A 25,363-nucleotide genomic window follows, 5' to 3' on the forward strand; every position below is an offset into this window, starting at 1 on the left:
GGCGATGGGCATACCATGTACTCATCAATGCCCCAGGCAGCAGGAGACACCCAAGTGCCACTGAATTCCTCAAATACAAATGTGACTTTTAAACTTTTTCTTTTGTTTTTAAATCCAGGATCAAGACCACAATTTATTATGTAAGACATGGGGTGAAGAATGGTCAAGGAAAGTTATGGCCGTGAGTGACATGGAATTAGATGAAAAGGCTCAAGTTTGCTGAAGAGAGTTTAAATTTGGCTTTTGCTCTTGGAAACGTCAAAATAATCATAAGAAGCACTTGTGCCTTACAGAGCAAATAATCCACAGAGTGTCATATTCATTTTGCAAACAGGGTCACAACAGCAGTCAAATAGAAGCCTGAACACCCAGAGAGTTAACATACAGATTCGATAAGGATAACAAGGGATCGAGCATGCTGGTGGGTTTTTAAGTCAGATCCACATTGAACCCTGTGACCTACTGGAGGTTATAAGTGGAACCCGGGGAAAGCAGCTTTTCCATACAAAACAACAACAACACAACGACAACAAAGAAAACCAGACTCTGCTGGATGTCTATAATACTCATTTGCAGTAAGGCTTTCAAGATACAGGAATTTTTATAGCATTTGTATTTTAAGGATTTAGGGCAAATACATTTTTTTTTCTACTTGATAAAAAGAAAATTAGTACTTAAAAGGTTCAAAAATATATTGATTGAGTTATTTTTCTTACATAAATAAATTATATTGATTTTTAGGATTTAACAGCTGAAAAAACCCTTTCTGCTTCCACTGGAGGCAAAACTGAACAAAATGTTAGTTAAATAGAGAGAGCAGCATTTCTAAGAAATCTGTGGTCAGCATTATAGACCATCTATGCTACAAGGATGTCATTAAATAGGATTTGTTCAATTACTGGATTCTTCTTCTATGATCAGTTATAGAATTTCTGGTTTATATCTCTGATTCATAAAACTGGGACTCCACTTTTTGAAGATACATCTGATGGATTTTTTTCAGTCATGATTTAACAGACTTCTTTGAGATGCTCATTTTAACATTTACATAATTTATAATCCCAAATGTATAAAAGACAATGACAAAAGCATCATAAATAAATAATGCAAAATGAAATAGTTATGTCAGACTTTTGGACCTTCTGATAAATTAGCAAAACTGTAACAGAAAAAGTAAAAAATACAGTAAATTGTGACAACAAAAAGTGAAACTGGTACTAGTAACACTTGCAACATTTCCAAGGGTCCTGCGCAGCCCTGCGCCCCCAGAGTACTGAACCATGAGCTTACTTCAAGTCTCAGAGTGTGAACTACCTGTGAAGAGTGAGACCATCAGAAGGGACGTTAACATGAAGGTGAAAGGACATGGGGAAGTGCTGCTTAGGCAGGTTCTTTCTCAGTTCCTAAACATGGAGAAGCTGAGGAAGAGAAAATAATGTTGACTTGCAACGTAGTTTCGATTAACTGATAATTTGGAATTTGGGTCCAACTGTAAAATATAAACAGAATGGAGAAATTAATGGAGAAGTAACTTTTCATAGCTGTATTATAAAGGGTGGCACACATTTGACAGCCTCAGACACTCTTGATCAAAGGACCTACTAGCAAGTATCAAAGTGTTGGGCAACTGTCTTCTTGCAGGCTCCAGAAAGAACCTTATTCTTGGTGAAGGAAAGCCTGAAGTGAAAATCCATTCGGTCCTGGTGCTCTTTAAACACAGAGAGGCAAATTAATGGCTAGAGAAATCTGTAAGCGAACCAGGTGAGAGCAGAGCGCTAGCCGTGTGCTTGTGAAGCAGCGTGTAGCTCTACGGAGCGTGGGTCCTTGCCCCACCCCCGTCGACAGCAATAACTCATGGTGGGTAAAGCTTTCTCGCAGCAAGAGGAATCTTTTCACTGGTGAGAGGGATGTATAGAAAATAATGCCTAGTCAGTCAGTATTTCTTCTTGCTGCAGGTGTCTGAAAAACCACCAAGGGGGAAATTATATTACTACCGGTAAGGTTTTTGTTTTTTATAAAGAAATGAATATATGTATTTTCAACCATTAGTTATATACTTCTGTCTATACTACTCACTTAGTAATCATGATAAAATAGGGAAATATTTTAACTCAAAAATATGCACCAGCACTTCCTTTTTCTGTGCTTTTTGGTTCCCTGTGACATTCTTCCTGTGCAACCCAGCTCACAGAAAAAGAGCTCCTCTTTGTCTCTGTTCTTCCACCCTTCAATGGTAAAACCCTAGACAGCTTTCTTTTGCCATTTTTCCTCCTCAAGTGAGTGGGAAACTTGGAAGAGAAGGGGGTAGGGCGTGTCACCAAGTACTGTATTAACTATGATTGCTGGAATGAACTGGATAACAGAATGAGAATTCTGTGCCTCCTAGACTAGGTAGACAACACTTATCTAATGAAGTGGTGAGACCCTGCAACTATTAACATCTGTTACCATAGTTCTCAGACAGGAAATCAGGTAGGTAATCTTACTTATGGAAACACAGGTTCTTATGGAGGTGAAGTGAGGGAAGTAACAAACCTTTATGGGATAAGAAACTTACAAGTCACAATAATTTCTTAAATGAAAAAAGTTCTAATTGGTGTCGTTGTTGGAGTCTTTGAGTGCCCCCTCCCCAGCCTGTGCCCCATGTTCTCTCTCTGCGGGCAAAGGGGCACTGGGTTCGGCACAGTTCTCATCACCGCAGGGCTCCCTTTCACAGCTGGGAGCAGGCTCTGGGTGGGAGTTGGGGTTGTCCCCCTTTGTCTTCTTCTTCTTCCTCTTCTGGCTCTCCAGACCTACTATTTCCGAGTGTCTGGCCTGCTGCATGGCTGGCAGAGCCATGCCCATACCAGGGGAGAGGAACATGGATGGGTAAATGAGTCCAGGAGATACTCCTGGGATGAGAAATGGGTTAAAAGCCACAGGACTACTAGTAGTTATTGCAGGTTCAGACTGATCAGAAAATGGACCTGGACCAGGCTTGTCCTCAGCTAAAGTGTCTGTTTTCACATCATGGCTACTCGGCTTGTCTTCCGCAGTCTTTTCAGTCACTGCCGTACCACTTTTCGTTGTGCTTGATAGAGACGCCGGAGCAGTGGAAGTGCAGGTGGTTGCCATGGGTGGACTGAGGAGTCCCCCAACACCAAACATCTGGGGCACAGCAGCCATGCCTGGCAGCATCATGGGCAGCATGCTCAGGGTACTTTTGACCTCTTCACCCGTTGGCATCGTGGCAAAGCCAGCTGGAAACCCCACCAGCCCGGTGAGGGGGATGCCTGGCATATTTCTCATGTTCTGAAGTCCTACCAGGTCCATCCCAGCAATCAGTCCATTCATGAACAGTGGCCCCATTCCAGAGGGAGAGTCTGCCACAATGGAAGGAGCCTTCAGGAGTTCGCTCCGAGGCCGCCTCCCCCTCCTGCGGGGGCCCGTATCTCGAAGAATAGGCTCAGCCAGGGTGTGATTGAACTTGTTTTCTGGAAGAAACCCCTGGAAAAACAAAGAAACACAAAATGCTGAAGGCAACAGGATGGCAGGTGGTCAGCTGAGGGTGATGACCAGGGCGCTGCACTGGCCTGGCCTGTCTCCAGCTGCACGAAGGGTTCCCAGTACAAGAAGCACCTCCCGCCTACTTGTGCAGCTCTCCGGCCTGACTGTACCTGACAGGCTTCTCCCTCAGCAGCTGAGAACATTTTGTGGCATGGGCACAACTAGGGCACCTGTCATTGCCCAGTGGTAATTCCAACATGCTGACTGGCAAAAGTGGCATCCAGTCTGTGAGAAGCTGGCAGAAGAGAGTGGGGAGCTGGAGAAAGCACTAAAAGTGCTCTGGTTCTCGGTGAGACTGTTATGGCTGAGACCCCTTCACCAGATCCCAACACTTGCCTTCCTCTTGACACAGGTTTTTATTGAAGCAACAAAGCAGAATATGTAAGACAGGGTTTTAATCCCAAGTTTAAATCCTGACTGCAACCTCCTAGCTGTGGGACTCAGGACATGTCAGTTAGCCTCTGAGTTTAAGTAAAAAAGGACAATGGTACCTATCTTTAGAGTCACCGAAAGTGACGTGTTTAATACATTACCTGATCCATAGGAAGCAGTGCTTGCTAATGGCACATTACTTATTTATTGTGTGTATGCCCCACTCCTCTCTGAATACAATGGGATGTGTACATGTTTGCTGAAGAAATGAAGGACTTCTTGAACACTGTTGGGGAAACTGCCACCAAAATAAGTGGTGGTTCTCCCTAAGGGAGACCATCTATTTTTTCTCTATTTGGAGGTTCACTCTCCAATTTTCTTAATTAGCAGAGAGTTCTGCAGTAAAGCACTTCTGCTCCACGTGGACCACACTGTGACAGGACCTGGGCCCTCAACACGGGTGATCTGGCACCTGCACCGGACATTCCCATAACCCATCAGGATGGCTGAGCTGCACAGAATCCTGGGGGAGGGCAGATCGCTCCAGCAGCATCAGCGAGCGGAAGGCAGCACGTGGAAAGGAAGGCGCAGGCTGCAGCCCCACACCCTCCTTCCAGAGAGTGGAGCTCAGGAGCTCTGCAGGGCAGAGAGGATGCAGCCAGGAACCTGGTCCCTGGAGCGTAAACAAACCACTGCAATTACGATGGATCTTTCTCTGAATTTATAATCCCTAGAGAGAGAGAATTTCTTCCCACAGATGGGAAGCGATTTCTTTCAGGACTTAGTGCCGCAGTCCCTGCGCCCCTGGAGAACTGCATGCCTTTCTCTCTCTCGACTGCCCTCCACACCTCACTGCTATCAGCTAGTTTATCAACCAGTACATGCCCATGGTATTAAAAAAGGTGAATTGTACTTGTGCAGTTCAGCAGTCTCAGCGTTTCCTCACCCAGGGGAGGTGTACAGTTTGAGGACAAAGCCCTCCCCTGCTGGCACCCTCCCTGACTGCCTGGGCATCTTCTTATGGTTCTTGCTACAAAGTCAGTGCTGTTTTACCCCCTTCCCTTTGATTACAGCAATGGTGAAGCAAAATGTTCAGAGTGGCTTCAATGGATCTTGTCACACTGGATTCCACTGAGGTCAATGGTCACCATCAAGGCCGGAATGCGCAGCCTACGGAGCAGCATGAGACAGGAGAGCTCAACAGTGAGGGGTGAGGCCTCTGGGCTGCTGAGGCAACTCCCAGGGCTGCACCTGCGGCCTTTTCAGGATTCTCCTTTGGAATACCTTCCCTTCCACTAGAGTCTGCAGAGTGGGGGGTGGGGATGTGACAAGCAGCAGCTGAGGCTCCACCAGCCCACAGCCTCCTTGTCTGTGGGGATCAGAGGCAGGGATCTGGCTGTTCCTCTCAATGGGGTGCACTCTTGGGGTGAGAAAGGAGGTGTGGGTCCACCAAGAGACACCAGAATGACCAGAAAAACCCCACAGAACGTAGAGGAAGAAGCCGGAGAAGCTGAGGATATCTCTGGGCTGAGACTGGCCACCAGGCCTGAGGGCAGTTAAGAAATCTATTTACAATCTGCCTGAGCGCACCTACTTTTAACTTTAATTTGGCAGCCCAGGCATTTCCCATTTTTCCCACTGCCTCTCTTCTCCATAAACTGTGAAATAAGCAAATCCTTAGAAGACCCAGCAGATTTTTATTTAAGGGGCAGCTGTGACCTTAGCTGGTGGTACTGGTTTCAGGTTCTCATGGGCTGTAAGGACACACGTGTGTGGTGGGCCCCAAATGAGCAGCAGCTGGACTGTGTTGGTTCCCACACTAGTGGGCACTCAGCAGTGAGGGGAACGGCTGTCAGAGGCAGCAGGGAAGGCGGTGCTGATAAGAGGATGAGCAGCAGAAGAGTGTGAGACGCCACGAAGGAAGCACTGATCACGTGTCAGGCACTGTACGAAGGGCTCCAGCAGCATCTCAACAAATCAGTGAATCAGCCCTGTGGAGTCAGTACTATCATCATGCCTGCTTTACAGAGAATTTACAGATTCATAGATGTGTGAAAACGTGCATATCTGAATGTTTCTGAGTCCCCAGAAATATTTTTTGAACTCCTACACCTGTCCTTCAGTTTCCCAAGAATATCAAAAAAATAAAAAATAAAAGAAAAACCCAGTTCATCATAGACAAAAAAGCTTTATGATGGCAACTTTAAGAAAATTCTTCTCAAAAAGCCTTGGTTTGCATCACAGAGCTGGAAGAAACCCCTGAAACTGTTATATTTAGTCCCCTTCGTTTTCACAAGCTGGGGGGTGGGGGTGGGGAGGGTACAGTTGGTCAGGGACAGAGCAGGTGAGAACACAGGCCCTGTGGTTCCCAGCCCAGGCCTCTTTCCACAGCACACCACACCCTCTCTTCTTCCCAGCATGACCTGCCACTTGCAATTTGCTAGGCTGGCAACTGCACACTCTGGCTCTAGGGAGGATCACTGGGGACGCAATTCCTGGCTGGTTCCTGTTTTGAAAGAGAGACAGTAGGACTTGATGGATCGGGGCCAGGCTAAAAGGATAATTTCTCACCAGTCTGTCTTGAGCTCATCAATGCAAATCGTCTCATTCTGGGCCAGCCACTCTGTCTACACAGCACAGTCTCAGTCCCTTGCTGGCATGGCACCACAGCCCAGGGTGCTTCAGCCAGGGTAACCACAACTTGACCACATATCTTTCTGAGCCCTCTTCCTGCAGCCTACCCACAACCGAGAGGCAGAGAAAGATGCTGGGGAGTGTCTTTCCTTTACATCCACAAATGTGCCCTCATAACTCCAGAGAGAGGGGGCATATTCCACCTCAGAGGTCTTTCTGTTAGGAAGAAAACAAGCCCAGCACTTGATGAATGGTGCCTCCTTCTTCTTTTCAAGCAATCTGCTATAAATCAGATCTTCTTTAACATGCTTTGAGACCCTCCTCAGGGGATCTAGGACCAGACTATGCCCCAGAGGACCTTTGGCCACCTTGGCCCTGGCCCAGTAAGTGCAAGCAGCACTCTCAGGATCTGGGATGTCAAAAGCATCCTTTCCCTGCCCTTGCTGAGAACCATGAGTGCAGACACAATGGTGGGTCCCTTCAGAAATGAGAACTTGCTTAGAAGGCACAAGCTGATCTTTCTTCCCCTCTAGATGAGGAGAATAGCAGCAGAAATGCCCCGAGGATAAAGAGAACGCTCTTCATTTGCAGCAGAGCAAGAGCGCTGGCAAAGGAAGTCAGCTTTAACCATGTCCTGTGGAGGAGTCACCCCAGCCACCAGCTGCTGCCCACTCCAGTCAGGTGCCCCTCCCAGCAGCGCGGCGACCACACACAGCGGCCAGGCGGGCTTTGGCAGCTCTCCCTCCCGGTAATTATACCCTGGGAGCAAACCTGCTTCCCCTTCCAGGAAAGGCCTGCGGAGGGGGCAAAGGGAACAAGGAAAAGGAGCTTCCTTATGTTCAAGCACACTGGAGGCAAATCTGCTTTCTATCTAATTGCACAGGCATTCCAGCCTAAGAAGAACATCCTCATCAATGCATGGTGGCATTATTCCAACTCTAAAACTTAACTCTGGGTGGACTTAAGAGAAGGTGGTGACCAGAACTTCCTTTCTCCTCCGAAGGTTAGTACATTCATCCAACAAATGCACGCTGGGTGAAAAGAGACCTAACGACAAAATGCGACGTGTGGCTCTTCATTTAAAAATCCTAAAACCAAACCAAAACACAACAACCAGCTCGAAAAGACATTTTTGAGATAACTGGTGGAATCTGAATATAGACTAGATAACAAGTATTATTAATATGCATGTGTAATAAGGGCAATAATTATGCAGGAAAATGTTCTTTATGAGATGCATGCTAAAGTATTTAGGGGTGATATGTCATGTCTGCAATTTACTGTCAAATGGCCCAGCAAAACCTCAAAACTATACACATACAGGTAAAGCCAATATATACATATGTAACTTACATATATAAACTATATTAAGTATATGTGTGTGTATACTTACATATATAAACTATATTAAGTATATGTGTGTGTATACATATATTTAATGAGTAACCACTAGGTAGTGGGCATTAAAAATTGAATCCCACAACCTTCCATGCAGCCTGCGCTATGATAATTCTGTGGACACCACCCGTCCAAACCACAGCACGTGTGGCAGAAGGGCCATGTGAGCTCGAAGGAAGGGAGGAGGAATTCCTTGTGAGATTTAAATCTATTTCTAAAAAGAGGGGTAGGGTTTCCGCTATAAATGTTTCAAATTACTATGCTGATATGATATCCTGTGCCCCAAAGTGATGGTAATAGGATGCGGGGGGTTTAGGGCGGTGATTAGGTCATAGGGGTCGAGCCCTTATGAATGGAATTAGTGACCTTATGAGAGCTGGCTGTCCCTTCCTCCATGCGAGGGCACAGTGAGAAGACACCAGTCTGGATGATGTGGTATGGGGCCTCACCAGACACCCAATCTGTCAGTGCCTTGACCTTGGACATTTGGGTCTCCAGAACTGTGAGAAATAAATTTCTGTTGCTTATAAGCCTCCCAGTATTCTGTTACGGTAGTCGGAATGGACTAAGGTTCTATGGCAAAGAAAAAGGGTACAGTGCACCCTAGAAGGCCCTGTCCCAAGAGGAGCTGCAGGAGATACACGGGTGCCTCTGTTCGGAAGGCTGAGCTGCCCGAGGTCTTCTTCTTGCCTTACTGCAGGAAAAGGGCCTCCGAGGCAGGGAGTGTGTTTATTTAATAAAGGAGGCTAACACATCTCTGGGAAGACGTTGGCTTGCAAGAACAGCTTAGAAATGGGTTTTCTGGCAAAGGGTCAGCATCTGTAGGGAGGGATGAACACTAATTTCCAAGGAACATGAGGGAAACTGTTAGACACGGGGAAAGAAACAAGCAAGCCAAGGGGGAACCACATGGCTCTTCCTGAGACATCTCTAAAGCAAGAGCTCAGAGACTACAACAAAGCAAGAACCGGAGATCTTCCCTTGATGGCGTATCTGAGACACCGTGTGCCGAGACAAAAGGAGAAGGTGGGAGGCAGCGTGAAGGGGTGAGGAAAGACAGAGGGGACACAAACAAAGGTGAACTAGCTCGTACTGCTCACGCAAGTGGAAGAAAGTGGGGGAAGAGTCCTAAGAAAAGGGTAGAAGGGACATTTTCTGAGACAAGCAAGAGGGGAAAAAAGGGCAGCTTCTCCAATGTGACAAACTGTCTAGGGCCCAAGTCTCCCCCAAAGGGGCTGTGGTAGCAGATGGAGATGAGCAACGGCCACTGGTGGAGCTACTAGACCAGCGGTCATCCAGGTGACAAACTCTTGAACAAGTTCCCTGAGAACATTAAATGCCAAACTCTTTCTGCACGAGGAGGAAATGACTAGGGTGGGTGGTCTTTTGGAGCTATAAAAAGAAATCACATTCAAGCAATCCCACAGAGAAGGGAATTCCTACTCCAGGAAAGATGTAGCTGGCAGAGTACTTAAGAGAAGGCATTCAGGAAAGCTTGAGTTTATGGAACAACCTGGGAAAGGCAAAAGTCCCCATGAGGATCATCAGGAGCTCCCTATTTGGGCAGAAAGTGCTTTTAGGAGGCTAAAGGCACATTTATGTATAATCTGCCCAAGCTCAACACATTTTCAAGTTGAAATGTTGTTACCGCCCTCTAGAGGTTATGACTTTTGTAGTCCAAATTTGTACTAATCTGTAAACTATAATTAACTCGGATTCGTTATACTAGAAGTATTCTGCAGAAGTCTTTGAAGTCCCTTCCAGTGTCATGATGCTATAATAGGAAAAGGGTAGTGCTTAGAGGCAGCTGTTTTTCATTGCCAGTGAGGCTGGACCAGGAAGAAATGTCTTAAATGGTAGCCATAAAAACCTAAATTAGGAAATGAAAACTTCCAATAATGAATTTTGTTCACTGACAAAGGTTAAAATTTCTTTCCCCTCATAACTCTACAAATAGGAGAAACAAAACACAAACCCAAGTTTTGGCAATGGTTTAACAAACAATTCTGGAGGTAAGGGTTGAAAACAAATGACCACTGGGAGTCACAGAGCGCTCAAAAATGCCACAGCACCATTTCTTGCTGCTAATCAACTTCCTGTGCTGGCTTCTAGTCCTCTTGAAAGATGTCTCCCAGCGAACCCCTTGCCAGCTGGGGCTTTCTCTCAAGTATGTAAGGCACGGCTCAACCAGGATGCTCCTCCTGGCCCCACGCTCACGTGGCCTTCTTCCTTACCCTCAGTCCTGGCTCCTTGGGGATGGCAGGAACTCTCTCTTCCCCGCTCAGGGAGCTGACATCTAATTTTCCAGGTTCTTTACAGCGTGGCCTCCTCTGCTTTGGTTTGTCTGAAAAATTCTAGGATGAAAACGGAGACCAATATTACAAAACATGCTATCCCAGATTCTTCTGATGAGGCTGATGCTTTTCAACTGGTTTTGCTATTGTTCTCGTCAATGGTTGTCCGCACAGGAGCTGGCCAGGTTAAACTAAAGGAAATAGCCACCTGGCTTCACCTAGGCTTTCTCTCCTGAAGCACCAGTGTTCCTACAGTAATCTGGAAAACAGGCTGTGTGGGCACCCCCGCCCTCCAGACTAGAACACCTGAGCCGATTCACCAGGCTGCCAGGGCCCTGTTAATCCCTGGCCTTTTCCTCTTGATCATTTCCTTGGATTCTCTTGTCACTGCTACTTGCCTGGCTGGTTTCGCCTGTCTCTGGAGGGTGCACATCTGTGAATGTGTTCTCCTCTTCCTGTGCGCTCTCTACCTACATATCTTATTAGTTAGGCGCACCCAGGACAAAGACAGTGGTGGGGTAGATGAGCAAGTGAGAAGAGAAAAACCAAAAAAGACATCTGTGCTCGAGTCCTCTCCTAAAAATGTCTAGTCTGAGGGACTTAGGACAAAGACAGTACGATGACTTGAAGGGAATGTCCTAAAGTAGAATAACCATAAAACTAAGGACAGACCGTCCCCCAACCACCGCAAATGGAATGTACATAAAACTAAGGACAGATGGTCCCCCAACCACCACAAATGGAACGTATTAACTTGAAAAGAATTCAAAGGAACATTTTCATAGGTGGCAGAGTTTATGCAACCTAAAGATTTCTCTATGAGCTTATGATACTGTGTGGCAATTTTTGTGGGGACAGCGGATAAGTTCTGTCCTCTTAGGATTTTGCATGTCTACTTTTTGGCATAGTATTTTGAGATGGGCTATCATTTCTATTACTGAAGAATTTAATCAAAATTTAAACTTAAAAACAAAAGTCCTTTAACATGATGTTGTCAGCTGACAGATTTCTCCCAAACAGCTCCCAACTTCCTGGTTGCCCTCAGCATGCTTTCATCAAAAATAGCAACAAGTCAGCAGGAAGTAAACAGTGATCTCAGGCAGTACCAACAAACACTTACTGCCCCAAAGCCAGGAACTTCTAAGGAGTAGTCAGCCTGCTGCCTTAGCCAGTCAAGCAGACTCTTGCTGGGAATGGATTTCTCGGCTTGGCTGCTGGCTGCTGTAGCTGGCTCAGGAGCCGAGGTGGCAGGCCCTGGCCCCTCAGGGTGTGTGGTGCTCAAGGTGGCCTGCCCTGGGTCTTCATGCACTTCCTGGATGAAGGAAAAAGGAGTATGTATAATCACGACAGAGTGAAAATTAGTTTCTAAAGAAAGAAAACATGTAAGGTGTTATTTGAATCACTCCACCTATTTCCACACCCTGATATTACTCAGCTGGGGTGCCTGAATTAGAACCCTACACACACCACTGACCCATGCCCACAGAAGCTCTTGCAAGTGATTTGGTGTTCCCTTCACCTGAGCACTCCTCTCCCGCTCTTGTCCACTTGGTACACTTTAACTCCATCCTGACTGCCGGATTCAGTTTTCCTCCTCTGTCACCACTGCCCACTGTCCCAGGCAGCACTCACTGCTCCAGCTCCTGTCCCCACAGCACTCGGTTCCTAGCTCTCTCACATAAAGAAAACGCCATACCACAATTTACTCACCCTCTATAGTTTGAATGCCTGTCTTACCTCTGTTTTACTAATGCCTATAATGGGGTCTATAACAATGACAATGCTAAATAAGTGTTTGCATCAATAAATTAAAAAAATACTCTGAGGACAAGGGGGAAAATTTTTATCAGTCATTCCATTGGAATTCTATGATCATTATAGAGAAACTATGGTGTTGCACATCTAAAAAAGGTAAAAGACTTCTTAAAAGCTTGCAGGATTGAGCAAGGAAAGAACGTGTCACTTCAGCTTCCCAGATTACTTTGAAAGTCTAAGAGGAAGACATAACCCAAGCAATATGGCTTAGCAGTAAAGTTCTCAGCCCCTAGAGAAAAAGGTCCTTGGTTTGGTTTCCTGCTTTGTCACTTACTAGCTGGATAATCTTGGGGAAATTATTTAATGCTTTAAAGCCTTATTTTCCTCACCTATAAAATGGGAATAACAAAGCCCATCTTCAGAGTGGTTGTGAGGAACAAACAAGATAATCATGTAAAGCCTTGAACGTGGTAAGCAGTAGGCACTCAATAAGTACTAGCTATTATTATTGCTTTTAAAATAAGAAAACATAAAATGTAATTCCTGTTTTGGAGCTCAGAATCCAGTAAATGGGAAAACCCAAAATACAACATGAAACATTAAACAAAGCATAAAAGGGATCTCTCTTGGCCAGGTATACGGTTTCTGACCTTTTCTGTTGTTTGCAAATGATTTCCTTTGAGTTTGGAACAAACTGTCTTAGCATGATCTCCGTGAATCTTCAACCCTCTGTGGTAGATGCTGTTGCCCCACTTTACACAGGAGCAAAGTGAGGCTCAGTTGTAGCCCAATATCACCCAGTAAGTCAAGCAGAAGAGCCAGGATCACATTCAGGTAGCCCTGACTCCTGTTCTTTCTCCCATACCCCAGTCTTGGAGAGCCTCACTACCCCGGAGAAAAGCCGCTGCACACTCAACCCTGCCATCTTGCTCTGCCGTGCCGTCAACAGTGGCTCTTCTGAAACCCTGGAGGAGCGGGGTTGTTCCTATTTGAAATGGCAAGACCTCCTGGCTCATTTCTCCAGGCTGTAAGCAGATTAAGCGCCATTAATGAGTTAGTAACTGTCTAGTTCTACAGAGGATGGAGGGCATCTTATAATGAGAGAAAATAAAGCAGGACAACCGAAATAGAGATAAAAGATCCACAAATTATTTTGCGTCTGAGGAAGAAGGGTTTGTTTCTCAGTGTAGAAAGGTAAATGTTTTTAATCTAATGACCTCAATACCCACCAAGATTCCCGCCTGAAGTGTCTGCTCCTTCAAAAAGATGAGGTCCATCCCTCCTTCAACATGTTTCCGCCTCCCTCTCCGCCTCCTCGTGGCTGCATCATCTCTTCTGAGGCTTCCATTGACAATCTGTCCAGTCACAGGATGGATCAGGCCAGCTTGCAGAATCCCAGACAAGTCCATGCCAAGGGCTCCCTGAAGTGAACTGATAGCCCCAATCTTAGGGGTGCTGGCGCTCACTGGGAAAGGGGATGTGGCTCCTGGGGACCCCTCTGATGAGCAGGAGAGGTCCATAGCTGACTCCCCATGCCAGCCATTGAGGATGATAGGGGTGTGCCCGTGGGTGGCAGAGAACTGCTCCAGGCCCCGAGCCTTTGCATCCCTCTCCACCTCAAACTCATAGGGACGCCTGTGCTTTTGTTCATCCTTTGTGAATACTGGAGCTAAGAAGCTCTCCTGTGAACACACAAACAGCAAGAGAGGTCTGAATGTCACACAAGTGGCTGAATGCTAGCTCTTTCTCCAGGCCTGATTTCCCTAGGCCTCATATTGTTTCCAATCATCTTCTTAGGAGTTCTTCTAACTCAGGCCCCCTCAAACCTGAACAGCTTGTTAAAATGCAGATTCTACTTCAGTGGGTCTGAGGTAGAGCCTGAGAATCTGCTTTTTTAACAGGTTTCCAGGTGCTGCTAAAGCTGCTATGCTAGTCCGTGAACTACATTTGGTGTTGCAAGATGATAACTCAGAAATGCTCAACCTCACCTGTGCATCAGAATCACCTGGGAAGTTTAAAACAACTCAGTACCCAGGACACACTCCAGACTGAATAAGTCAGCATCGTTAGCTTGTCACGGTCCCCAGCTGATTCCAATGTGCAGTTGAGCATGAGAACCAGCTAGTTAATAATGTATCTCAAAACTCATCACCCCCACCAAAACGCTCACTCCTGCCTTGATTTCCCTAATTTCTATCAGCTTCCATTGTTAGCTCAGTTCTCTAAGGGTCAACCACACTGTTCCATTCATGCTTCCCTTTCCTTATATATTTATTAGTCATGGGGTCATCTTTGCCAGTTCCCCCCTATCTTTGTATCCACTCTGAACCAACCGGGGTCTAGAACCTCTCTTTATCAGTTTCCTGCTTGGCCCCCCTAGCCAAGCTGTATTCCACTCCAAGTGAGCTGCAAACCCCTGCTTTCATCATGCCTTCTCCTGCTCCAATACTTTTACTAGCTCTTCACTACATACAGGATAAAGTCTAAATTCCCCAATCAACACTAATGGCTTGGCAAAAAAAACCCCCTATCCACTCAGTAAATACTTGCTGAATGAATGAACTCAACTGAGACGTGGAACACGCCCACCATTCTTTGTTTTGTGGTCACTCCATTCTTGCCGGCTCACCTTCTGGATCTGGGCCGCCAATGCTGCGCCGTTGCTGAAGCTGTGTTCTGCTGCTTCGGGCTCTGAGAGGCTGGTTCGAGAACCAGCACTGCTGGTTAATACCGGGGTGGGCAGTGTGCCTGAGGGCTCATACTGCTGGCTGGAGGGCCACTTCCCCTTTAACACCACGTGGCAGATATTATCTAGGCGGTTAATTATCACGCGGTCCTAGAAAAAAGGATAAAGCTCTGATGAATAAGGATCGAGTTACCTAAATTCACAAAATCCTTTGAGATCAAGGGTTAAGCTTTTCACCAGAAGGAGTCGATAAGAAAAGAGCACACTCAAACATACTCACTTTATAAGCCTTAAAATAAAAATCATAGTCTGGACAATACAAATTAAAGCCATGGTACTATAAATAAGAGGACAATTTGACACCTTCATCTTACAGTCGAATTAGTTAAGTGCATGTATCTTTAATGTTCAAATGCTACATAACTAACATCTTTTAAAGGTATTAAACATTTCTGAGTTTCTTGTTCAGAACTATTTCTAAAAGGGTTAAAAAAAGCAATTCAAAGCTGGGAATGGTTTGGGGGCGGGGTGGGAAACGCAAGCTCTGGGGTACCTTTGGCCACTCAGAGAAGGAATAGAGAGTTTTCTCCTGTAGCAGCTGAGCAATAGTGGGAGTTCGAGCCTCCTGTAGCTCATCCCCAATGTCTCCTGTGATGCCCGATGTTGAGCTCTTGCTCTCCTCTTCAGAGTACTTCCCTGGATAATCTGGGAAGAGGTTAAAAAATTAATCAGGCACTTAACTATAGTAGTGAGATACTAGTGATCTGAGAGATTAGGATATCCTCTTTTCCTTTTGCTTTTTAAATTAGCTCATTCTGTGCTATTTTAAATGGAATATTAATTATGATATCTTCTATTTCCAGGAGAACCGTATCAGTTAAGCCATAAAAGCAAATCCTGCTCTGGGGCTCCCAAGGCAAGTCTTCTAGTGAGCATTTGCATCCATATCCCAACACAAGAAAAGAGAAAGGAAATTTTTCTTGTGTATCCAAGAGTGAAAGAGATGACTAACCACAAAGAGGCTTCTCACTTAGTGTAGTGGTCAAGGGAAAGCTGAACATTCTGACACTTTGAGATCTTTGAAGGGACAGTCTATGAAATGTAACACGGCAAGACGGTGATTAATATGAGAAAGGATGAAGTCATGAAGCTTACAACAAAGGTAAGACAGACCTGATTCATGTAAAAAAAGATGCCAAGAAACTCAGAACATTTCAATTACTTCACTCATGGAAAGAAATGGACATGTAACTTATTCTTTCAAGCTTCAGTAATGGTGAAAGTTTATCATCAACGTGTCAACGTGAATGGATCTTCAAAGATCCACTTACAGGAAATGAACAGACAATGGAAAAACACCTAAGGCAGGAAAAGTTGTTGACCTCTTTCTTGGTTAAATGACAAGGAGCATCCATCCTTTGAAATGTGGCTATTTCACTTCTCAATGTGCAACAAGTCTCCTAGGGAGCTGCAGCGACCTGACCATGAAAAACAGGGCCTTGCTAGGCCTGGTAGACTCAGGGTAAGCCAGACAGATATGGCCCAGGTCCTCAAGATTCTTACAGCCCTATGAGGGAAGACAGCCAGGAAAGAGGTGACAATAAAGGAGCAACTAAAATTATCAGCTGTGATAAGTACTATCAAGGGCAAGAAACAAGATGCCATGATAGGGAACAAGAGGGAAGAACCTACTCAAGTAGGCTGTTAGAGAGTCTCTCGGAGGAGGGAGCTCCCATGAAGATGAGGAGGCAACAGGGAAGGGTATTGTGGACATGCTGAGGAACGAAGTGAGGGCCAGGAGGAAAGCACAAAGATGAGGCTAGAGGGGTGGAAATCATCTAGAACATGCTGAGTCCTCTAGGCCAGAATAGAAAATTTAGATTTTATTCTAGATTCAATGGGGGACCACCACTGAAAGGTTTTAAGCAGAGGAGTTGAATTTAAGTTTTTTTTTTTTTTAAAGCAAAATCATGTGAGACAGAAAACCTGGAAAAAGCCAGGAGACCTGGGGGCTGGCCCTGACAGGTGTACCAATTAATTACTGCTCCTTCAGGACTGTAGATTTCTAGTCTCGAAAGCAGGGCTAATCCTCTCTGGCCTACCTGTCCCACACCTCATATGTGTGGAGGATCCCTTCCAGGGTCTGCAAAAGCACTTTTAAAAGCATCAGTGAAAGGGACTCCCACCCACGCGTGCACATGATGCTCACCAAAGCTTATTAAGGTCACTGCGCCCTCTACTCTGACTTAGCAAGGCTGACGCTGCCATCAAAGGACACCAGTTCAGGAACATAATTTCTCCTCTAAACCATACTTATCTTTACCTTGTACTCACTTGACTGCCCGGGTTTCCAAGGACTGATAATTTGGTTATTTTTACCCGCAACAGGGTTCAAAAAGCAATGTGGGTTTTATAATTCAACACATGGCAGCAATGCTTCGTGGCCTGCCATGAGGAGGATCAGGCATAGTTGTAGACTGGCTCCTTCTGGGTTGGCTGGGGTTACGACTCTATCAAGCTACTTTCAATTTGGCTTCTCGGTTTTTATCTTAGCTAGTATGTAAACTTTAATTTGGGTTCAGACTCTTCCCAAGAGTTCTGAATAACTAAAACCAAGACGAGGAGTTTAAAAATAAAAAGCTAGATAACCTGAGGCTGGGTGCAGTGGCTCACGTCTGTAATCCCAGCACTTTGGGAGGCTGAGGCAAGTGGATTGCTTGAAGCCAGAAGTTCAAGACCAGCCTGGCCAACATGGTGAAACTGTACTAAAAATACAAAAATCAGTCGGACGTGGTGGCACACACCTGTAATCCCAGCTTGGGATGTTGAACCCAGGAGGCACAGGTTGCAGTGAGCTGAGATTGCGCCACTGCACTCCAGCCTGGGTGACAGAGCAAGACTCTTGTCTCAAAAAAAAAAAAAAAAAAAAAAAAAGGCTAGATAACTTGAGGGACTTAGCTTAGCTCCTCTCTTTCCCTCTTTAACATAAAATCAGTGCTCCAGAAAGGGACAATGTGTCTGTCTACACCCCTCAGCACCACAGTGGACCAGGCATGAAAGGAGTTGTTTTTGGTTTTTTGTTCACCCTAATAGGCCTTCTTGGATCTGAAAAAAATTAAAACTACAGCTAACAATCATTTTGTTGCTGTTGTTCCTCAGGATCCCTGATCACTGTATGTCTATTCTTGCAAAGCCCATAGAATCTCAGGGTCACCTAGATTCTTAACATTTTGAAATTCCTTCTAGCTTAAACCCTTATATAAGATTTCCCTATAGGATCAGATCTATTTTCTTCATTGTTGTAAACTTTGTATTTCTGTTGAGTTACTGAAAGGAATCTAAACCAAATGCACTGACCTTAAGCCACACAGTTTTGACAATGACATGAATAAATGGCTTTTTTGCTCACCTTAACAAAGATCAAATTTATTTGTATTTTTGTTCAGTTCCTGAAAAATTAACTGCCCCTATATTAAAGTGCAAGTTCCTAACATCCCAAGGCTGTTCTACTTGAGCCAGTTTGAAGCACCTTATCTAGGGGAAGAACAAACTATTTCCCCTTAACACCATACATAGCATCTATTGAATGAAAACACACAAGCCCCTGCCCAAATTATATGAGTGAGGCAGCCAAACTGCTATGATTGTCTATGATCTTCAATTTTCTACAACATGACCACAGTTACTAAGCTACTCGAATTTTCAGTCCAAGGCCTATGACCTTTGGTGAGGGTAGGCAGGTCTGTTTCAGAAGCTGTAAAAATATGAAGCACTCTCTCCCCTAAAACCCAACCCCCCGTCATGTGTGAACTAGTTTATCCAAAATGCCACAAGATCCTACATACTGTACCTTGACTATGGCAGTTTCCGTCTCTATCATAATCATCTTTATTCTCAAAATCCATGTCTTCTGATTTGAGCTCACTTCCTTCAAGAGGATATGTGGGGAAAACGTTTTGCCCCTCTGCACTTTCTTTCCAAGGTTCTTTTAAAAGCTCATGCTTCACTTTAAACGGCTGTGATGGAATAGCAGTGGGTTCACCCTCCATGGCGATAGTATTGGTTTTACTTTTGAACAGATCTGGGATATAAGCCTTGGGTTTCTCGATTTCAAATTCATCATTCTCGAGGCCATGCATCCACCTCTCCATGTGTTTGCAGTGGCACTGACAGGCTGCTGGAGCGGGGAAAGCCCTCTGTAGCCCAGGAGTCTGGTTTGCCACCTCTAAGCTTCCTTTCTTGGTTTCATCTTGGAAGCCTTGGTTCTTTTCCCTTGAGATGTTAGTAGTGGGCTCCGTGAGATGCAATACCTCTGGCCTTTCCCCCATGCCTACTGCCATGGCTAAGTTTTCCTCCTCGTTTTCCTCCTCTTCTTCCTCCTCATCACTGTGGTTCTGACTCAAAATCAATTTACTTTCTAAGCTTTTGTTTTCCAATAAATCAATTAATTGCTGATCTGATGACAGGTTTCTTTTGGAGTCACAGACACTAAGACTGCACATATCTACAAACCCACTTTCATTTCCTGGATTCAAGGAAGGGGAAGCTAAACACTTGGCTTCCAGCTGGCCGATGCTTTCAGGTCTCTGTCCTACCTCACTGCAGCAGAGCTCCCCTTCCTTTGAAATGGACATCAACAAATGTTTTCCATTTTTGATGTTTGCTTGAGCTACTCTTCCTGCTTCTAAGCTACCCATAAAAGTAGGGCCAGAAGCTATTTCTGCCTCAGGGCCACCAGACTGGCAGTTCCCATCTTTGCTTATTGAGATGGTAATAACATCTTTTCTAGATTCAGTATTGGTACTTGGGCTCTCCTGAACAGAGCTTGGTTCTTGGCTGAGCACCTTCTTACCATACATCATGCTCTCTAAGGACTCAGGCAGCAGACTTTCATCATGGTTGATGGAAATGACATCCTGAACTTTAGAAATAAAGTTTTCACATGTCACATCAGGCAGGCTGAGATGATCATCTCTGCTTTCTACTTTCACTAGATTTTCAGGTTCATTTTCAAGGGACTCTGAAGTCCTACTCATTTGAGAATATGTAAGAGATTCATATAACTTGGAGTTGGTCTGGTAAAGGCAACAGAGATTTCCTGGTGCCTGGGTGCCAGATCTTTTATGCTGGGCATAGTTTCTATAGGCATCCAGGAAGGACAGCTGGGGGTCGTTCATGATGTAACAGTCAGTGCGGTTCAGCCCATGTTTGGCAGTGCCGATGAGCAGGTCTCGATCATGCTTCCCACACTCCCACCAGACTGGGAGGTAGAGGCTGGGCCTGCACAGCTGGAGGCGTTCATGCAGCTGAGGGCACTTGAGCACTTGCTCTCGGACTTTCCGTAACAGTTCAATGCGGTACAGAGTTCTTGCAGCACGTTCCTCAGTGATGGGTTCAACGTAGATGGTGGTATCTGGGGGACCTGGAGAGAAAGGGAAATAAAGCCTATCACTGAAGGTGACCTCAGACACTCCCCGCCCACCTGAGCCCCTGCATCTTTGGTCTTGGAGTTTAGCTCCCTGGCTCCTCAGCATGGCAGTTTCAGGTGTGTGAGCCCTTGCCAAAATAGGAAACTGAAAAAGAATGGAAGGCTTTTATGAAACAAGGACAGACCCAAAGGGTGTGAAAGAAGAGCATAAAAATTCCAGTTCTGAAAACAGTATTAGTTTCCTTTAAATAAGCATGTACTAGGCCAGGCATAGTATAGTAGTAGTTCACACCTGTAATCCCAGCACTTTGAGAGGCAGAGGCTAGGAGGATCACTTGAGGCCAGGAGTTCAAGACCAGCCCGGGCAACAAAGTGAGACCCCACCCCCCATGTCTACAAAAAATAAAAAAAATTATCTGGGCATGGTAGCATGCACCTATAGTCTGGCTGCTTGGAAGGCTGAGACAAGAGGATCTGGGAACCCAGGAGTTTGAGGTCACAGTGAGCTGTGATCATGTCACTGTACTCTACACTAGGCACTTTATACACATCTCTTAGTTCTCATGAAAATCCTACCATACCATCATCATGCCTGTCCTATTTCAAGGATAAGGAAATTGGCTCAGATAAACTACCTTGCTCCACGTGACAGAACCAGGATTTAAATCCAGGTTTTGTCAGTGTGACTCCAAGGTCCACCATCTTTCCAATATATTCAGCTCCCTGGCTTGGATGACAACACTTTAGCCCTGCCATATAGGAGGCAAAGGCTGGTATGTCTTGTGCGTGCTGCCATCAGCCCTGAACCCACACTGAGTAGGCTCAATGTTTGCTTTAGCTTTCCTAAAATATTGTCCCATGATCCAGAGGAACTCCATCTACAAATACGAGGCTAAAGGGAGGCCTGAAGGAAGCTGTTGCAAGTGCCAACCATGAAGACATTTTTCAAAAGGGTTCTCTATTGCATCAGGGGATATTTAAATGACAGCCACTTACTTTCTATAGTTACAAGTCGACATGTGAGGAAATACTTAAAGTTATTAAGACTTAATCTAAGGAAGGTGCAAAGTTCAGAGTAGGATAAATCTGAACATGACTTAAAAAAAACCATGACTTTAAAAAAACCCTTATACTTTGGAGAAAGTGGTTGGTAGTCTTCCAATATTTCTGTGATGTTTTAAGCTGAATTTCAACTTTCACTGAAGTTACATCATTTTGGGAGAGAGATTTTATTTTATGAGGTGGACCCAATTAGAAGTTCATGAATTTCTAAAAGCCACTCATCTTTACCTAAATTCCTCATGTAGACTCTAGTTTTTATAGGTATACCTAAAGTAATTCTGCAATTTGAAAATCAGAATGTTCTTTCCTTGTATCATCTGACAATATACTAATATACTGATAGTTTTCTCACCGCCATCTTTCCATGTGGGTAGACGACAGACATTCCGGCACATGGCCACAAAACTATAAAAATACTGTTCCAGGCTCTCATCCGACTTCTTGTCCAAACGGGAAATGATGCGGAACTGTGTCCAGTCAAAGGTTTTCTTTTCTTGATCGTAAACAACACCAAAGGAAGACACTGTTCTATAGAAGTCTGCTTGTTCTCTCCTAGTCCACCTTGAGATTTAATCAGAAAGGAAGAGTGAGCTCTTTCTTCTTTTTTTAAAGCCAATAACTGCTTATTGAGAGCCTACTATGAGAGCCCATAAAGTCAAGAAAGGAGGCAGAGCTGGTTTGTCTCTTTTAGTATTTTTATTTAAGTTAAACTGGGCTAAAGGGCTTATAATGAAAACAGCCTATTATCCTACTCCCAAAGAGGTAATCACTTCCAAATCTTTCAGCTCTTTCTTCTGGTATTTACCTCCCTATTTCTAAACCAGGTATACACTTGCTATCTCTTGATTCATCAATTTTAGGAATCACCTAGTTAACTTCTGCCTGTAGATGATGAAGATTTTAAAAATACTATATATGCTTAAATATCTAGCCTTATTTTTTTTACCCGTATGGCAATATAGAAGCAGGGAATCCTGAAGGGATGTTCCAGACCATTAAATTCAACCTCCTTATCTTACTGGTGTCCCGAAAGGAAGTGACTACTTCAGTGGCACAAACCCTGCCTCCCCATCTCATATTGCTTTTCTTTGTGGTTTTATGTAGGTAGGTTGTCCATGACAATTATCTTCTCTGGGACACAAAGGTCCTCTAGTCTTTATATCCTATACGAGTAAGTCAATGACTTAAGGGAGGTGGATAATTATATACCACCATAGACTTTATGAGGGGCTCCTGGGCAGGGTGCTCTCCAATCCAGAGGGAGTCTAGCTAGGCATGGGGGTAACAGGGTGAGGGGTTAGAGAAAGAGTGAGAAGCAGGGAAGAAGTGGCTCTGGTTCTTCTCTTTAGAGATGTGCAAGAAGGAAGAAATATATTCCTTGAACTATCGAATTTCATAAGTCAGGAGTACAGAGAAGTAATTAAGTTTGTTATGCAGTCTTCTTTTAATTCATGGGGTGTTTCATCAGAAAGAGAGATATGACTCAAGGAATTGCAGCTTTGTTGATACCTTCTGGTGGCATCATTTCTAGCCTATGCTGGCCTTCTGTAAGCCTTTTAGGGCTTAATTCTCAGATGGGCAAGTCACTGCTGGTAATTTATTCCTTCCTTCTGGGCTTGTATTTTATGGTATTTATTGCCCTGGAAGGCTTGATAAGGATTTAGCTATAATAAGACAGCTTCAATGCACACTGTTCCCTTTGTTACTAAAATAATTAGGGGGTCTGAAATGGTCTGACACATTCCATTGTGGTGTTTCTAAACCACATCCCCAGAGACTGGGGTTTAACTTAGGAAGAGTGTCAAGTTAGAAAATCATAAAAATCTGGAAACTGTAAAGACAGGGTGTTCCTAGACCTCATCAGACTCCCATCACCATGATACCATCACAACTGAAGGCTGAATGTAATGAATTCTGGAGACAACCTAACTTCACATGAGAACAGAAATATACTCGCCCTCCAAGCTACCGGCTTTACCTTTTGAAAACTTTACCCAGTGGGTGGCTGAGCATGCCCCTTTGGCCACTGGCTTTTACCTCTTTTGGGCTTCCTTGTTGATGAGGTCCATTTCTGAGGTTCTCCTGAACATCTCTTCCTGAACCCAATATCCTTGGTTACCTGGTCCCAGAATTTCAGGCCGGCACAGTTCCTTGCGGTTGCAGCGCTGGTAAACAGTGACCAGACGTCTGAGACGAGCTGTGAGGGCGGAGGAAACTGGCCAGGGCGATTTGTCTGGGTCGGAGCCATCCTGGGCTTCAAACATCAGTGAGGATATTAGTATTTACAAACAGAACTAAAACAGGAGTGACTGTCTTTTGGTTTTGTTTAAATAAAAACAAAGCTGACTCAATAATTTACTCAAAGTAGTTACTGTTTTAATAATTGGCCCAGGAGCAAGGCATGATTGGAAGGGCTGCAATTTTGCCTTAGATACGGCTTATGTTGTGGTCAATTAATTCTGTTATCTCTCAAACACAGAAGTATCTTTTTGTGGTGGCAGAAGTTATGTGAGGACTTTGCTCTAAAGCACAGGAATGAGCAGATCCTTTGTTGCCTGCACCTTCCAATTACCAAAGCTCCTGTCACGTCTGAATTCAGAAAATTCAAAAACCAAACCAAACTAAACCAACCCCCACAACCTTTCTTTAAAAAAAAAAACAAAAAAACAAAAAAACCCCGATGTCATCACAATTCCTTTTTACCTCTCAGACCTTATTCTAACTTAAGATATTAACATTTACTTCACTTTCAAATTTTAATGCCAGGTAGAGGAAGCCAGAGCCATGCTGAAGCTCCATGTGTGACTCTAGGGGAGTTTGATGATGGTCAACTTACTTGGCTTTTTAAAAGAGCCTCCTTAAAAAACTACATATTAATTACATATAAACTCCACGATAACTAACAAACTAAGACCTTACTTTCCTATGCCTTCAGAAGGACATCGTCTCACCTGCCCGGCTGTCATCCTTCTTTTCGCTAAAAACGCCATCACCTCCATCACTGGAACTCTCCTAGGGATAAATAAAGCCATCCCATCAGCAAAACTGCAGCTTAGAAGAAACCAGCTCAGAAAGTCTTGAAACGGAAAGAGTAAGCATCACGCATAAGAGCTGTCCCCTGCCCATGAACAACTCAGACCAAGATAGGACCTGATAAAGCTTACTTCTGTACAATCTTAAAAGAGCCAGAAAGCAGTTTATTTAAAATAAGTTTTTTTTTTTTCTTTTCCTGGAACCATGTGGAATGCTTCTGCCTGTAGAGAATCGGCTTGAGCAATGATGAACTGGCACGCTCTCTCTGGCAATTACATTTTACAAGTACTATTTTAGTTGTGAATTTAAATATTTGCCTTACCATCGTCACTTGCAATTTAATACTGTCATTTCATTTCACAAAGGTTGTGCCTGCATTTCTGTTCTTTTGCTGTGAAAAAGTGTCATGCTCGTGTTCATTATGGTTAGTTTACTTCACAGCAACAGACACTATTTTCATAAAACACTACTGCTCCAGACATGAAACCTGATGGCGCAAAACCCCAGGAATTTAAAATTAAAATCATGACTTGAGCTCTAAGTGAATCTGGAGTAATATCACAAGCACTGAGCTTGCCCAAGTCGGTGTATGTGTCAAACCAGCTTTAATGAATTCCTTCGCAAATCCTTCTTGGTCTCAGGAATGGAACTTTAAAAACTCCTTATATGTAATCCAGGTGGGAATCTGAGGGGTAACAGAAGTGACTGTGCTATTTTTCAACTGGACTCTAATTTCAACACTAAAACTTACTATATTTTGACTAGCATCTTTTGACCTGAATGACAGTACAGAACAACCTCAGGATTCAAGACTTTGCTATTTTAGAGCACAGGGTCAGAAAGAAGGGTCAGCAAACTGCGGCCTGCAGACTTTCTGTGTGGCCCTCAAGCTAAGAATGGTTCTTACGTTTTTAAAGGGTGAAAAAAAGGGAGGAAGAATATGCAACAGAAGCCATATATGGCCTTCTAGCCCAGGGTATTTACTATCTGGTCCTTTACTTGCTACTTCCTGGAATACACAACATGGTAGACCAGTAATCTAGTATGGTAGGAAAGGAGACACCCATGACTGCCAACAGTGAAAATTCAAAATGCTCTTTTGGGCCCCTGATACGACGCAAAGAACAGGAGCCCATTTTCTGAATGAATTTCTCT

General features: G+C 44.4%; 1 protein-coding gene across 4 annotated transcripts in view; it reads right to left on the reverse strand.

Annotated features, from left to right (window-relative positions):
• Positions 1-215: 215 nt before the first annotated feature.
• The window catches only part of CHD6 (chromodomain helicase DNA binding protein 6), a 210,144-nt gene continuing 184,996 nt past the window's right edge, over positions 216-25,363 (reverse strand). For 3 of the 4 annotated variants that reach the window (XM_034947296.3, XM_034947297.3, XM_055104987.2), the window contains 10 exons: positions 24,127-24,187; positions 23,213-23,429; positions 21,528-21,736; positions 18,536-20,107; positions 15,239-15,390; positions 14,629-14,835; positions 13,229-13,681; positions 11,365-11,556; positions 10,185-10,304; positions 216-3,486 (listed from right to left, as the gene is read on the reverse strand). In XM_034947296.3, the coding sequence (XP_034803187.1) occupies positions 2,590-3,486; positions 10,185-10,304; positions 11,365-11,556; positions 13,229-13,681; positions 14,629-14,835; positions 15,239-15,390; positions 18,536-20,107; positions 21,528-21,736; positions 23,213-23,429; positions 24,127-24,187 (4,080 nt within the window). In that variant the 3' untranslated portion in view covers positions 216-2,589. The other variant, XM_034947299.3, reaches the window with a different exon arrangement.

This window comes from Pan paniscus, chromosome 21 (assembly GCF_029289425.2).
Source record: "Pan paniscus chromosome 21, NHGRI_mPanPan1-v2.0_pri, whole genome shotgun sequence".
In the NCBI taxonomy this organism is placed as follows: domain Eukaryota; kingdom Metazoa; phylum Chordata; class Mammalia; order Primates; family Hominidae; genus Pan; species Pan paniscus.